The 16,894-nt window shown below is 41.4% G+C and overlaps 1 protein-coding gene across 8 annotated transcripts in view; it reads left to right on the top strand.

Annotated features, from left to right (window-relative positions):
* CACNA1D (calcium voltage-gated channel subunit alpha1 D) overlaps positions 1 to 16,894 on the top strand; it is a 295,056-nt gene that overhangs the window by 144,835 nt on the left and 133,327 nt on the right. For all 8 annotated transcript variants that reach the window (XM_074344649.1, XM_074344648.1, XM_074344651.1 and 5 more), the window contains exons 4-7: positions 2,426 to 2,565; positions 10,937 to 11,079; positions 15,362 to 15,514; positions 16,040 to 16,236. In XM_074344649.1, the coding sequence (XP_074200750.1) occupies positions 2,426 to 2,565; positions 10,937 to 11,079; positions 15,362 to 15,514; positions 16,040 to 16,236 (633 nt within the window). The remainder of the gene's footprint in view (positions 1 to 2,425; positions 2,566 to 10,936; positions 11,080 to 15,361; positions 15,515 to 16,039; positions 16,237 to 16,894) is intronic.

Below are 16,894 nucleotides of genomic sequence, written 5' to 3'. Positions count from 1 at the left end.
CTTTGAATATTGATGGCAGCAAAAGCTTTTTTTTTTTCTTTCTCCTGCCTGGCCCAGTAAATAAAGCACAAAGGATAAAAAGGGAAGAGAAATTGTAAAATCAGTGTGCTGTTTCCAGCTTATCTTGTTCCCTGAGAACTCTAACTCTTGAAAACATACTGACAACCTACCTGTAGTGGTCAGGGTCTAATTTGGGTGTAGCAGGTTGGTATTTTCAGGGATTTTTGCTTCTGAAAAAATCTCAAAGTTAGCATTCAGCGTTAGTGTCGCTGCTTCATTCAAGTCTTCCTGGATCTCTCCTCTGTAGCCGGCAGCAAAGTCACTTGCTGTTGCTGAGAGCATCCACAGTGGTGTGGGTGCACCTCTGGTGGAAGCCTGCCACTCAGGGCTGTGGCAGTGAGTGGGAAGACGAGCCCTTGCTCTCATGAGGCTCACAATGGACTCCAGATTAAACAGAGGAGTCCTGGGATGTGTGTGTGGGATGTGTGTGTGGGGCACAAGCGGGCATGTGTGCTGCTGCTCTGGGAGATTTCAGCCACTCATACTGGCCTGGCTGTGTGGAGGGAGTGGGTTAAGTGGTCCAAGAAGGTCTTCACACCCTGCTAAAGGGTGTAGGGTGCACGGAATGAGCCAGGCTGAGAACAGGACCTGTGGGGAGATCTGGAGGAAGCATGGATGTGGAGGCTGGGGATGAGCTAGGCTTTTAAAATTGAAAACACATTGACTCTGGCTAACTTACACCACAAAGGAATTTATTAGACAGCTAGGATGGTGTTCAGAGCATCCAGGGATGCTCCGAGGGCAGGTTAGGAACGACCTGGGGACTTGGGGGTAAAGAACTGATGGAACTGGCTTTTCAGCATGACCACTGGGGAATCAAGGTTGAAGATAAAGGCTGGGGTACAGCTGAGTTTGGATGATTCCCCTACTGGTAAAGAGAAAGAATGCTGTTGCAAGACATGGGGAAGTCACATCTAGGACTGGGTCTCACCTGCGACAGAGGGGTAGCCCAGCATGGCTTAGGTGAAATAGTGGTCACATATAACAAAGCAAGTCCTTGCAGGGGAGAAGTGGTTTAACCCTTTGGCCCTGTCAGAGGGCTCAAGATGCAGAACTGCTCTTTGTCAGTTACGTCTCCTAGAAGGTTCTCTGAGCGCACATTAGAAACCCCCACCTCCCCCACCAGACTAAACTTTTCGAGGATGGGGACCATAATGGAGACATTTTTCTAATCCTGGCTTCTGGTATGGAGCACATCACACAGAAGAGATGCTAAGTATTTCCAGAAACAAATTGATTTGCCCCCTTGCATTAGGCATCTTGATAAGTGAATTCTGTGAATTCCATTTTCCTAAGGCATTGGTGACTTTCCCTGTGTCCTACAGAGGAAAGTTTATATTAGAGGACTTTATGGCCCATATGCAAGAGTTTTAATTACCGATGATTTTTCATTTACTTATTATTTACATAGCTTTTTTGCTAGCCAATGCCTCTTGTAAAATTAATCACACACATCCTAGTTAGTCCGTATTTCTTTTGAAACCAAAGTTGTATGAAGAAACCTTTATAAAAGAGACAAGAGCCAACATTTTTAGACTTGCTGACAGATGCATTTTCTACAGCTCATGGAATGTCATGAGCTGGAACTGGAAAGGTTCGAAGAGCCCTCCAGCCCAAGGGTGGCATCTGGAAGGTCTTTGGCAGTCCAGCGGGGATAGCTGCTGGGTCTGTGAGAAGTGGATTCAGAGGCTGAGTCCAGGCTCCCTGGAAACGTGTGGTGACCCAGCTTCCCTGTCAGCCAGGAGAGGCGGCAAGCCAGTGAGGAGGCCATGGGTTTGCCATCCAGATTCCCTTCCCTGACTGCGCTGGTGAGGAAACTTAGGTCCAGAAAGGAAGAGGGACTTGCTGAGGTCACCTTGTTGTTCAGTGGCACAGCCAACCCTGTCTTAGAAGTCAGACGGAAGCCCAAGAAGAATACAGGGTCAAGCGGATGCATCTTCCTTTCTTCCAAAGGACGTTCAATTCAAAGCCCTGTGGGAATCTCTGTTGTCCCCTTGTGCTTTTCTGGGCCTGATTTGGCAATCTTAGGAGGAGAACATGCTACATTTGGCAAATGTATGCAAATAACAAGCATGCCATTATGTCCTAGGCAGAGTCACTGCACACACATCAGGGCAGGTGGCAAAATGCAGTCATGCAGCCTGGGATGAAAAGCATATTACACTCCGTTGCATATGAGAAATTCAGTGTTAGAATTAAAATGCTTTCCTGGTCCAGATACAGTTTTTATAGTTCCATTTCTCTTAATGAAGCTTTGTTTGGAGAAAAATGCTCTGAGATACTGATTCTAATCCCTATTTCTTTTTCTTCCTCTTCCCCACCCATCCCCCCATTTTTTGTTTTATTTCTTTGTTTCTCTTTGCAGGAAAAAGTAGAATATGCCTTCCTGATTATTTTTACAGTCGAGACATTTTTGAAGATTATAGCGTATGGATTATTGCTACATCCTAATGCTTATGTTAGGAATGGATGGAATTTACTGGATTTTGTTATAGTAATAGTAGGGTAAGTCCCTTTCATTTGGGGAAATGTTTGGAAAATGGGAGGTGGGAGTAACAGAAAACAGTCTTCTAAGGAAACAGTGTTGCTCCTTTATAAGTGATTGCAGCCAGAACCTGTCATGAATTCTTTGAAGCCTGGTGATGCTGTTGTCAGTCTCTGGGCAGAGACTGACTTGAAATTCTCTCATTGTTACTCCCTCTTTCAGTAATGTGTTCTGGAAGAAAGTTTAAGCTCAGCTCGTGATGTGAGAGGGTTCATCTTACCACACCCTGGGTCTCCACATATAGGCCAGCCCCGCTGGTGATTTGAGTCAAATGGGTAGAGTTCTTCTACTTAGCACCTTGTTAAGTTAAAAAAAAAAAAAAAAAAAAACCAACAGTGAAAAAGTAATAAATCCTTCATAGGAGTGAGGTACTCTGCCATTTAACATCCCTTGAGCAAAGCCATTAATTTTTTATGCTGACTTGGGGGAAAAGCTTTGGGACGCCAGTATCTCATTTTAAATAACAAAACAAGTGTTTGAAAAATGTCAGATATCCGGCATGAAATGAAATAAGCCAGAAAATGCAGAGAAGCAGGCATGTTCCCGGAATCCTGTCACGGGAAGAAGACACCAACAGTTTCAGTTAAAGGAAAATATTAAAATAAAAAAGTGGCCTGTGTTATTCTGGTCCTTCAACACCTGGATGTGTTGCCAGCAGGAGAAAAATGAATCATTGTCAGAGAAATACTGTGTCTTTGGACCAAATACTCGCATAGGAAAATAAAATCTAGCCCTTTGCTGAGTCTTAGTTACCCAGCTATAAAATGGGTTGCTCCTAAAATTATATTTGCTCCTATAGAGAGAGATTGTTAAATGGCCTTTGTGTTTTTGTCTCCATGACTTCATTCAAATGCCTTTTGCAGTGGAGCAAGGTGATTATTCTTTTGGATTATTCTTTATCATGAATCCTTTGACTTTTCATGAGAGACTAGTACTGATGGATATTGAGAAAGTGGGATAAATTTTGAGCCTGTCTTTTCAAATTTAAGAAGTTAAAGTGGGATCCAAAGTGGTGGCCCAGCAGGATGATTAGACTTCTGGAGAAAATGTTAATGTTAACTTTTGCAAAAAACACCATAGTAAATTGGAGTCTGAGGCATTGCTGCAAAGGTAGTGCTAAAAGCAACAGGTAGTAGTTATATATGTGCCATGCCTTCCTATATTTGATGAACTCTAAGAAGGAATGGCAGACAGGAGCCTTGCAGGTCTGTTGGTTCTGGAATAATCTTGCTGGGCATCTTCTGACTGGACTTTCTGTTTAGCTAGAAGATGGAGATGCTTAGCTCCATTTCTTGTGTTCCTACCCTACAATCACCTCAGCTTTCTGGCTGGAGGCATTTTTCAGATTGTCACACAGCCCAAAGACAGGGAACTCAGCAGAGTGTGGTGTTCTCATTGAGTTGAAGAGATAGAGTTCAGGAAGGCTGAGGTGGCTAAAATTTAAGAGGCATATATGAGAGTGGGGAGGGAGCTATTCAGAGAAACAGCTCCATAAATATGCCCTGGGGTCCTCTTGAGTTTTGGCTGAAGACTTAGCTACACTTACATGGGGTAAGGCCAGGCAAAGAATACTATTGGGGAGGAAAGGAAAGCTGGGGGTTGGAGGGGGGACTACAGCTGAGTAATAGCTAGAGATCACGTAGGTCTAGGAGTTGTTTAAGTTGAGACCAGCCAGACTGGAAAGCCCTCACTGAATACCCTGGACTGTCAGTAGAGATCCCAGAAGGGCCATTAGTAGCAGGGCTAAACTAACTTTAGAGCAGAGGTTGGCAAACTATGATCAATGGGCCAAATTCAGCCTGATACCAATTTTTGTAAATATTATTGTCACACAGCCATGTGCATTTGTTTACATAGTTGAATATTTTAGGTCCACAAAGCCTAAAATATTTACTGTCTGGCCCCTTATGAAACAATTTTGCCAACTCCTGCTCTAGAGTGAAAAACAACTGAAGCCCTTGCTGCTAATGTTTGAAAAGAAGCCTGAAAAGGATCAAGCTGACGTGCAAGGAACTTAAGTGCTTAACAGAACAAAACTCAACACTTTTTAAAGGAAGACAACAAAATCCAGATACTTAAAGTGTTTAGCATCTGGTCAGATATTACTAGGCATATGAAGAAATATGACCCATGACCAGCATGAAATTCCATCAGTAGAAAAAGACCTAGAAATGACAGAGACGATGAAATTAGTAGAGTATTACTTTATAAGACTTTTAAAACAGCTATTATAAATATGTTTATGGATTTAAAGTAATACATGACTACAGTGAGAAAAGATGGGACAATGTAAAAAAGACAAATAGGACTTCAAGATCTGGAAAGTATATCTGAAATGAAAAATTCCTGGGTTGGCTTAACAGCAGATTAAATACAGTAGAAGAAAATAATCAAAGAATTTGAAGACATACTAGTAACTCAAAGAATAATGATGGAGACTGAACGAACACCATCTTAGTTACCTGTGGGACAGTATCAAGTAATCTAACATACATATGTTTGGAGTCCCAGAAAAGAGGGGAGATGGAGGGGAGACAAAAAATTTTTGAAGAAATGAGTCCAAATTTTCTAAATGTGATGAAAAATACAAACATAAATCCAAGAAGCTCAACAAAGCTCAAGCAAAATAAACATGAAGAAAGCTACATCAAGGCACATCATGTTCATAATCAAATTGCTCAAAACCAGAGATAAAGGGAAAGTCTTAAAAGTGGAGAAAAAGACATTGTAGACTTTTGTCAGCAGCTGTGCAAGCCAGAAGACAATAGAGAGATGTCTTTAAAGTGCTAGGGGGAAGTATCAGTCTATAATTCTTATTTGATGAAGATATCTTTAAAAACTGAAGTAAAAAAAAAATTTTCAGATAAACCACAGCTGAGGAATCACCACTACTAGACCTGCACCTTAACAAAGGAATTTCTTCACATTGAAGGGAAATAACAACAGATAGAAATAAGAATCTATACAAAAGAAATGAAGAATACCAGAAAGCATAAATTCATATGTAAATATAAAAGCATTTTTCTCATTTTAAAGTATTTTTGAAAGTAATTCATTACTTAAAGCAAAAATAATAACAGTGTATTGTGGGGTTTATAGCATCTCTAAAAGTAAAATATATGACAACATTAGCACAAAGGACAGAAACAGGGAAATAGGTATATACTATAGAAAACTGCTTGTGTATTTGGTGGAGTTATTATTTGAAGGAAGACTGGTAAGTTAAAGTTGTAAGCCCTAGAGCACAGGCCAGCAAACTTCAGCCCATAGACCAAAAATGGTTTACTGCCTCCCCCACTCACTGACACCACATTGACAAAGTATTTTGCTGTCTGCTTTAGGAGATTAAGTTTTATTGGAAGACAGTCACACTCACACATGTTTATGGCTATTTGGTGTTAGGATGGCAAAGTTGAGTAGTTGTGACAAAGACCCTATGACCTGCAAATCCTAAAATAGTTGCTAGCTGGCGCTCTACAGAAAACTTCTGCTGACACTTGCCCTAGAGAAGTCACTGGAAAAATAAAGAGGTATAGTTAATGAGTCTGTATTGGAGATGAAATGGAATTTTTAAAAAGCTCAATTAATTTAAAAAAAAATGGAAGAAAAAAATGACAATGGACAGGGCAAATAGGAAACAAATACACGAAGCACACACTGATAGAACTGAAAGAGGGGATAGACAAATCGTCAGTTGTAGCTGTATATTTTAATACTCCTCTTTTGAGGAGTGTTGCTAGACCATCTAGACAGAAAATCATTAAGGATATGGGGAGAGTTGAACAGTACTATCTACCAACTTGACTTAATTGACTTTTTTTGAACACCATACCCAACAAGAGCAGAATAGACATTGTTTTCACATGCACATTGAACATTCACCACAAGACATATTCTGGGCCATAAAACAAGTCTCAGTGAATTTAAGAAGATAAAAATCATAAAATTATGTGTTTTGAATGAATTTAGAAATTTTTAAAAAATAAAGTCAGTGTAAAAAAGCATGTGAATTTCTGTATCCTAGTCATGAAAAACTGGAAAATGAAATTTTAAAGATAATGTTACTTACTATAACATCAAAAAACATGAACAATTTAGGGATAAATAGCACACTGAAAATGACTAAACCTGCTGAGAGAAATTCAAGAAGATCTAAATGAATGAAATGATGTACCATATTCATGGACTGGAAGACTCAATATTGTTAGGATATCAGTTCTTCTGAAATTGCAGTATAGGCTGAATCCTACTCTAAATTCTGGCAAGGTTGTTGTAGAGAATGACAAATTTATTCTAAAATTTATATGGAAATTAGAGAGGCTCTAGGATAACCAAAGAAATCTTAAAGAAAAAAACTGGAACCTGATTTAAGACTTCCTATAAAGCTACAGTAGTCAAGATAGTGTGCTAATAGAGTAAGAAATAGACATAAAGATCAATGGAATAGTCTAGAAATAGATCCATATGGATGTGATCAATTGATTTTAGACAAAGGTGCTGTGATGAGTCAATGGGTTGAGGGAACAGTTTTCAGTGAATAGTGCTGAAACAGTTGTTTATCCATATGAAAAAAGACTTTCCATTCTGACCTCACACCATATACAATTATTACCTTGAAATGGATCATAGACTTAAATGTAAAAGCTAAAACTGTAAAATTTCTAGGAGAAAATATTTATGACTTTAGGGTAGGCAGAGATTTCTTAGGACCCAAAAAGCACTAGCCATAAAAAAAAAAATTGAAATTTTGAACCTTATTAAAATTTAAAACTTTTCCTCAAAAGGGATACTATGAAAAAGATGAAAAGATAGGGCACAAAATGGGAAAAAAATATTCCCAGTATATATATATGACCAAGAACTTGTATTCAGAATATATAAAGAACTCTAACCACTCAAAGTTCAGAAGACAACCCAATACATAAATGGGCAAAAGATTTGAACAGATCTTCACAAAAGAAGATATGTAGGTGGTCAACAAGAACCTGAAAAGACGTTCAGCATCATTAGTAATCAGAGAAGTGCCAACTAAAACAACAGTGACACGGCACTACATATCCACTAGTATTAGTAGAAGGACTGACAGTTAACAGAAGTTAACCACCATATGGAGCAGCTGGAGCACACTGCTTATAGAAATGGAAAATGGTGTATCTCTTTGGAAAAGATTGCTAGTTTCTTACAATGTTAACCATACACTAACCATATGACCATATTACCAGTACAGCTTTTGGGTACTTACCCAAAATAAATCAAAGTACATGCTCACAAAGAGACTTGATTCATAATAGAGAAAAACAAGAAACAGTCCAAATAACTCTCAGCAGGTGAATGGACAAGCTCATTGTGGTATATTCACACAAAGGATTATCGCTCAACAATAAAAAGAAATAAACTGCTGATAAATGTAACAGCTTGAATGAATCTCAGAAATGTGGAAAGCAGAAGCAGATGAATGAAAAGGAGAGCATGCTGTGTGATTCCATTTATGTAAGATTCTAGGAAAGGGAAAAACACCCCAGACTGATAAATAGCCAATCACTAGACCTAAAGCTGAGCTTGGAGGTAGGCAAAGAGGCAAGAGAGAACTGTTTGAGATATTGCAAAGGCTCTCTGTCTTGGTTATGGTGTTTTGTTACTTGGGCTTATGCATTTGTCAGAATTCATTGTACACCTTAAATGGGTGTATTTTATTATATATCAATTAAACTGTAATAAAGTTGGTTTAAAAATAAAAAAATCATCTAGGAAACTTTAAGTAGAACTGGACTTGGTTTTTTTCTCATTAAATATGAAAAACTTCAGAACATCAGATTACTCTTTATCTAAAATATGTACTAAATTGTAGTCAAAGAACTCAGAAGGAAAGTTTAAACAGAAAAAGAAAAATCAAATTATTATGTCTTCCCTTGACTCAAATTTCTACGTACTTAAGTTTCCAACTGCAGACTCTATCCTAATCCAATGGAGTTTCCATTCCAAGTCAACTGTGACCTATTGCTTTTGTCAAGGTTCCCAGGAACAGAAACGTTAAGAAAGTAATTGATATTTCTAAAATGTTAACTGTTAATAATGTTCAGTGTGTCTACCAGAGCTGATACTATTCTCTGCATAGAAAAGTTTGATCTAAGCCAATTTTTATCCCACTCTTCAAATTTTTAAAATCAATATATTTGTTAAGCATTCATGCTCATCACTAAGCTTTTGGGAGCATGGGAGGTTCACTCTGGTGCTTCTGATTTGTATTGGTTTGGGTAGCTCGTCGCCTTTTTCTCCTGTCTTGCAGTAAACTTTTTATAACAACCTAGGATCAGATACTTTCTCCTCTTGTACTCATCTCTTCGGGCAACATGGTCCTTATTTTGGTTGTGGTGGGGGAGTGGTGAAAGGGTAGAATCACAGAGCATTAGAATGGGAAGGTCAAGGCTCTGGATCATTAATCCAGTTTTCTCAGTTTACAGAGAAGGAAACTAAACCCCAGAGAAGAAGAGGGACTTTCCTAATGTCCTAACTCTTAGAAAGAGAAGCCAGCCCTGACCCCTTACACCCTCTGGCTGTCTGCACACAACAGCCAGCTTCTCTCTCGGACTCAGGCTCCTCTGATGGGAGAGAGCCATTGTTCACCTGTTTTCAAGGGCATTGCTGAAGAACAGGAGATAAAAGGACCATAAAGTGTACACTGCAAAACACCAATACTTGAAAGCAATCTTAAGTCACCACCGGCATAAAGTACTTTCCTATCCCTTTGGGATGAAAATTCCTGTGGCTGCTGCATTTCAGAAGAGTTTGAGGTTTTCTTTCTTCCTTTTCCTTTGTTTTTGTGACACTGTGAACTTGTTTTGGAGGGGACTTTTAACTTTAGCCTTGCTGCAGGGAGTTACAGTAATTAAAAAACTATGCTAATGAGAGACCTGTCATAAATTTGATATATTTTCCCAGTCATAACCAGGGAGAGCCCACCCTCTGTAGCTTTGAAAAGGTAAAGACCTGACTGATTCCCTCCCTGCTCCTCCACCCACAGCCTAGGTTCCTTGCTAATTGCTGTACTGTTATTAAAACAAATGACTGGTCTTTAAATGCCCCGGAATGACATGACTATGCCCAATCAGGACTGTAATCAGACCACCCTACGTTTTATGGACTCAATGTCTTGGTGATCCTGAGGCAAGCCAACGGGTGCAGAGCTTCTGCTTTGGCTGCTAATTAAACTTTAGAAACCTTTGCTTTGTTGCTGGGCCAATCATACCCACAATCTGATAGGCCAGAGTTGATTCTATTTGAAACAGACAAATTTCTGCTTATTCTGAAAAACAAGCAACAATTCCAAAGAACAAATGCTTATTTGAAAGAGCAAAAGTAACTGTCAGATGAGTGGATTGCCTGGAAATAGCTTTACTCAGAAAACCTTCTGAGAGTAGGAAAAAATTTGTCGTGGCTGCCAGATACAATATTATTCACATTTCAAAAGAGAAAATGATGATATTAATACCTTCCTTTTGGTTACTGCTGTTGGCCTTTGCACAGCTCCTTAGCATCTGGATTTACATCATTCCCTGAACATCCCTCTGGAGGTGGAGGGGTGCATGTGCCAGTGACTGTATTGGAAGTGGTGTGATATATTGATTAAGATTTGGAACTTTGAAGTCAGTCTTCATTCGTGGATTAATTCAGGAGACATTTTTTGAATGCTCCCTGTGTGTAAGGAACTGTTGTGCGCACTAGGCTAGAATAGACTAAATGAAAACATGAAGAAACAGACTACAATTCACTGCCCTTACGGAACGTACATTCCGATGGGGCCAGCATACCTGGATTCGTGTTAGATCTGCCACTCGTTTTGTGCTTCTAGCAAGTTACTTGTTCTCATCCAGTTTGTTTCTTCATATGTAAAATGGAGTTCATGATTCCCGTTGCATAACGTTTTTGAGGATTCATGAGGTAATGCATGTTAAGTGCTTAGGATATACTGACTGCTCCTGAATGGTAGCTGCTATGATTATTGTCATCGTTATTGCTATTTGGGCAATTCCACTGTCATCATCGGATACCTGTCATCATCAGATACCCCTCTAGCATCCAGCCTCCAGGGGGCTGACTAGGATGCTCCATTGGCAGGAAACTGGGTGAGATCAATCCCCGACCCCAGTCCTTTTAGATGTAGGGGCCACGGCCAGGGGTCACAGTCTGATTCTTGCCTCTGCATTACCTTCCCTTTATTTAAGCAGCAGCCAATACAGAATTAGCCCTTGTTCAAAAATAACTACTATCACCATCCTGTTTTGCTTCCCTGGGTGACAGACTCTAACATTTCTTCCTCTCTTTTTCTTTCAGATTGTTTAGTGTAATTTTGGAACAATTAACCAAAGAAACAGAAGGCGGTAACCACTCCAGTGGCAAATCGGGAGGCTTTGATGTCAAAGCCCTCCGCGCCTTTCGAGTGTTAAGACCACTTCGACTAGTATCAGGAGTGCCCAGTAAGCACATTTCGTTTCCTAAAGCCCAGAGTTTGTTGATTTTTTTTTTTCCTCCTGGGTGGGTCTCGGAATTATGAAATGGGGTGTGATGAGGTGAGTTGTTGTGTAGGAGTCAAGGTCTCATATGCCTTTGCCCTTTATGAAGCACTTCTGCTTGTATTGTCACTTTGGGTCTACGTGACAGCCCTGATTCAGGGGCTGGATATGATTGTTGTCTTCTTGATGTTGTGGGAGAAATTTCTCTTGTGGAGATAAAGGAGGTGGTGACGGGAAACCTGGAGGTCAGGCCTCCTGAGTCCAGTCTGGTCTTTGTTCTCCAACACCACACTACTGTCACCTCCTCCCACTCCCAAGTCTGCCCCTCTGCACGTGGCAGGTTAAGTAGATGAGGGTGTTGGAGGGCTCAGCTGACTGCCTTTTTTGCAAAATGAGAGCAACCAGTGGCTAGAATCTTGAAAATTCACTTAACTCTCTAATAGAGGAACTGTTCCTGTCCACTGTGGGGAAGAGGTGAATGCTTCTGTGTCCTCCCCCACATGCAGGGCACAGTAGTGCCTGCTTAAAGGTTGTTGTGAGGACTGAGTGCAGTGATGGAGGGAGAGCCCATGCCAAGGGCTGGAGCATAGTCTTAGAGTGAGAGGTGCTGTTGTCATCCACTAGGCTACGCTACCTGTCCAGGCCAGGCGCTAGATATCTGGGCCAAGTTCAGTGCTGCTTGAGTTGAAACATGCCCCACCTGTGCCCTGGCCAGGAACTTCCATAAGGAGCATGGAGTGTCCTTCACCGAGTTCTGTCCCTGAGAGTACACCACCCACCCACCTCCTGGGGACTTTGGAGGGTCGAGGTCCTCCTGCCTTTCTAAGGACCATGGCTGTGAGGTGGCTGCCTGCTTTCATCTGGAGGACGGATATGGGACTGTGAGATGTGCCTTTTTTTCACAACTCGTAAAGCCATCAGAAGAACACAGATCATGTTTTTGCCTCTCCAGAAGTTCTTCATGAAATTTTATTGAACCTGCTGGCTTTCAGAATGCACCAAAAATTCTCCAGAAAAAAAAATTCCAAATTTAACATTTTTAAATGTAGGAAGTGGTGTTTTGTTTTGTTTTTTATGTGTACTTGTTTTTCCAGATGGTTCATTTATTTTCATTGAAAAAGATCAGTGCAAGTCAAAACCACAAAACTGTCTGGAAGCAATTGAGAAAAATAGAAATACGTTGGAAATGATCAGCCCTGTTGTGTGTAATATGATTATATGAGAAGTTCAGTGAGCAAACATGAGGTTTCAGATTCAGTTGTTACAGCTTAATCTAATTTAAAAGTAACCACGACAACTTTTTTCCCCCAAAGAGCAAATGACAGGCCGGCCTGTCTGCGGTATGTGCTGTGAGCTTCGTGGATCTGAGTCATACGTAAGGACTTCTCAGCCCATGTTCATTAACTGCCCTGGTGGGGAAACTCCAAGTCTCTCCTCAGGCCTGACTAGGCTTTGGGGAGATGGGTCGGGCCCTCTGGGTCAGGCTCTTTCCTGTGCTGGTTTGCAGCTGTGGACCAGTGATTTCTTAAGTGCCTGAAATTGTTAAAAATGCCAGGGAAGGTGTGACTGTTTACACTTCTCTGGGAACTATCTAATCCCTTTTAAAGAGAACTTGGACTGGCCTACAAGGCATGATTTTGTGTGTGTGTGTGTGAATAGATGTTCATTCATGGGAAGGTAAAAATGTGTTTCAAATAGAGCCCTTCAGATGTTTATGGAGCTCTTAACCACCCATACTCAGCTGATAAATATGTGTCTGAATCCTCGACTATCAAGTGGGAAAGAACCCTCAAGATCACCCAGTCCACAAGTACCATCTTCTAGATGAGGAAGCTCGTGCAAGAAAGAGGTAGTGACTTAAGCAGGTTCTTACAATTAGTGGGTGGCCAAACAAGGCCAGACCCGTAGCCTCCTAGCTCCTGGCCCAGTGTTCTTTCTACTCCATTTCACTGCCTCCTTGGTTAGAATCCCATGAGATCAGCTGTACATATTGGTTGTATACAAAGGAGCCTAATGTCGTGAAAGTGTACACGTTCACATTACATACAATGTCATTATCTCATAAATTTGACTAATCCAAAATATTGAAAATTTGAAATATAATAGTGATATTGTATTTAACTGTAACAGTAATTGTTACGTTGCACTTAAATGAAATGTATTAAACATAACCACATTTATGAAACATACTGCTCAGTGCCATACAATTAAGAATAACTACTGGATGATGATTTTGGATGGCCCATCCATGTCTTAAGAAAACAAAAATGAAAAGACAAACAAAAAGCTCTTTGTCCAAGTAGATGAGAGCAGATGTTTCTTTTCCACACCGTCTATTCCTTATGGAAGATGAAAACATTAAAAGTCATCCTACTGATCATTTTTTTCCCCAAAAGAAACCACTTGAACATTTAAATATCTGAAGGCAGTACTGAGAATTTTTGTCATAATGAGCATCTGGAAAGAGGCTCTTTGCAAGTCCGAAACTCTCTTATCACTCTTCCCTCCCCATCCCTGCCCCCACCTTTTCCTGTGTACTTCTTATCATGGTGAACTTTTCTTGTAATTGCTGTTTTGTGTCTCTACATGGTGTGTTCTGACTTCTAACTCATTTAATTGTAGCATCTCAACTTCTTATATTCTTTTGTTCGTTGAGTATGTATTGGGAAAGTGAGAAGATATTAGAAAAGGCCAGTTTGAAAGAGTTAGAGACCATGAGGAGAGGAAGAGACAGACAAGAAAGGGGGAAAAGAGTGAGTTATACGGAGGGAAGCTGAGGTCATGGGTGACAGGAGGAGCGCAGGGCACACAGGCGCCTGGTGGATCAGGCAGCCTGGATCTGGTGGGGCTGTGGTTTCCTGCTAACCACTCTCCTTAAGTCTCCTATTTCCTTCCACCCAGTAACGAGTGTTGCCCAACCATCCCTCTTCCCGTGGTCTTTTCTCTTCCTGTACCATGGCTCTGAGTGTTACTCTGTGAGTAGCTTCCAGGTTTCTGTGTTCCTCCCTCATCTCACAAGTCCATGTGTCAGCTGCAGGACGCTTCCCTCTTTGTGTTAAGCCAGTGATCAAACTCACTGGGTCTAGTTGATCTCACCCCTTCCATCCTCTGCCCCTCTCCTACCTCCCTCATTCCTGAGGAGCCTCCTTTTGACAGGCTTATCTTTGTTCAGGCACTAGGATTAGCATCATGACCCTGCCTCCCCGGGCACCTTCCTCTCCCTCAGACTTGCTTGTTGAGTTCTGATCTCATCTGGATCCTTACCCTGTCCTACCTGGAGGCCCCACACCCTCCAGCTACTTCTCTGCCTCTCTTGCCTACAGCTACCCCACTTATATTTCTAAAAAGACTGCCTTTTGAATTTTCCTGGATCTCCCCCATGTATACATGTTATTAAACTTTTGTTTGATTTTTTTTACTGTTTAAAAATAAAGAGACTTCCCTTTGCTGATGGTCTGAAGTCTGGCGCTGTAATACGAATCCCAAACTCAGAGCTACCTAGCTTGCAATCTGCTTGTCTTTCCTGATACCCTTTCCCACTGTGTGACCGCCAGCTGAGACTCACCACCCCCAGCCCATGTGGTGCAAGCTTGCTTCTGTGCTTTTGGTGCTTTCTTCTCTCTGCCTGGAGTAGCCCCTCCCCCGTGCATGCCCACACGCCAGTGGAAATCCACCCTCCTCAGCCTTCAGGCCCTCCTGAGAGGGAGACTGCTGCCCAGTCCTCTTTCTTCTTTCATCTGTCTTTAATTTTAACGGTGTGGTATTACTCACCCAGCATCTGTGTGCTACCTTAATTTGTGTTTAATTCTTACGTCTTCTCCTAGAAAATAACCTCTTTGAGAGAAGCCACGTTATGTAACACATCTCCACACTCCGCAAGGCACCTAAACCTTGCGCTTGCCGCGAGGTAGATGTTCAAGGAATTTTGTTAAATGGATGAATGAATGTGTAAATGAGTGACTTTCATATCCAGCAGTCCCCTCTCCCGGCCTTAGTTTTTCCATCTTTTAAGTTGAAGGAGTTGGATTAGATGATCTTTAAGGTTCCTTTTTAACTTATCTCACATCCAGGCTTAATGTTAAAAGCTATGGAAAAAAAAGAAAAGCTATGAAATAGCCCTTCGAGTTTTATTACTATGTGTCATACACAGATCAGGCATGATTAGGAATTTTATACACACACACACATAAACACATATGTCATTGAAATATTTCCTAGCTCACTAACTTATTTTTCTCTTTCCTAGGTTTACAAGTTGTCCTGAACTCCATTATAAAAGCCATGGTTCCCCTCCTTCACATAGCCCTTTTGGTATTGTTTGTAATCATAATCTATGCTATTATAGGATTGGAACTTTTTATTGGAAAAATGCACAAAACATGTTTTTTTGTTGATTCAGGTGAGTAATGAAATGGTAGATAACCTTACTTTTTAAAAATTCAGCTTTCCCAAAAATAACTTCTGCAGTTTGGGGAAAATCTAAAACAAAATGAGAGAGAGAGAGAGAGAAAAGAAAGCCAAATACACCAGTAAATCTAAGCCAGTTGTTAGTTTGAATTATATTCAGAATAAATGAGAATTTAGTCTCCTTTTCTATCTTAATTTCCTATGTAATGTATTCTGACAAGGACTCTGAAAACTAGACCACGAGGTGAATCAGCAGTGTTGTTTTGTATAGGCTGAAGAAAGGTTCTGTAAAAGTGAGGACAGAGGAGAGAGCAGTGGACTCTGAGTAGAGGAAATGGCAAATCCCATGAAGGAGGGAATATGTGAAGTGAACCTTGAAGGACAAGAGGAGTCCAAGACAGCGTAGCTGGGACGTAGGGCGTTCCAGGGTCTGGCAAGGGGACAACAGCTTCTGTGGCTTGGTTTCCTGATGCTCCCCTCTCCCTTGAGTTCTGAAGCCTTCCTCCTCTGTTGGCAGATGTTGTAGCTGAAGAGGACCCAGCACCATGTGCGTTCTCAGGGAATGGACGCCAGTGTACCGCCAATGGCACGGAGTGTCGGAGTGGCTGGGTTGGCCCCAATGGAGGCATCACCAACTTTGATAACTTTGCCTTTGCCATGCTCACCGTGTTTCAGTGCATCACCATGGAGGGCTGGACAGACGTGCTCTACTGGGTAAGCAGCTTGAGGAGAGAGTCTGTGGAATGTTCTTTCCTTGGATAGAAGTGTTTCATTAGCTAGAGCCATTGGCTAGAAAAGAAACCCCAGAAGTGAGTTCTTTGGGAAGGAATGCAGACCCTCCCTTCACTCAGGACCTGTCATCCCCACCTCAGGGCCTTAGTTTCAGCTCTAGAAAGCCGCTACAGAATGTTGGCTCTCTCCATCCCCAGTCCCACTGGGCTGGTTTTGCCCAGCAGTCTGGTTTTTAGGAGGAACTCCAGCAGGCCAAGGCTGTCCTGATTAAATGCTTAGAAAGCCAGAGGTCATTTCCCCAGTTAAGAGGCTCCTGGACTCCATGGACTAAATCTTGTTCTACTAGGCCCTATAAAGGAGATAGACAACATGAACTGGATCCTTTTCATGCTTTCCATTGCTTAGGACAGCCTTAAAGCCAAAGTCGGGTTTTCCCTTATTACAGTATTTCCCTTTTGCATCTTCAGTATTACTATAAATCAGCCCAGCATAAGCCCTCTGCTCTCTCCGTTCTTTCTTTGGAGTCAGGACCTCTGGCAGAGCATGCAGAGGTGGCTCGTCAGCCTTCCGGGGCTGGTGGAGCTGTCTGTGAGCACAGAGGGATACCCTTTGTGTGGTTGCCGCCTGGTTCTTATTCCTG

The sequence above is a fragment of the Camelus bactrianus genome, chromosome 17 (assembly GCF_048773025.1).
Source record: "Camelus bactrianus isolate YW-2024 breed Bactrian camel chromosome 17, ASM4877302v1, whole genome shotgun sequence".
In the NCBI taxonomy this organism is placed as follows: Eukaryota; Metazoa; Chordata; class Mammalia; order Artiodactyla; family Camelidae; genus Camelus; species Camelus bactrianus.
This window is presented reverse-complemented; position numbering and strand designations above follow the sequence as displayed.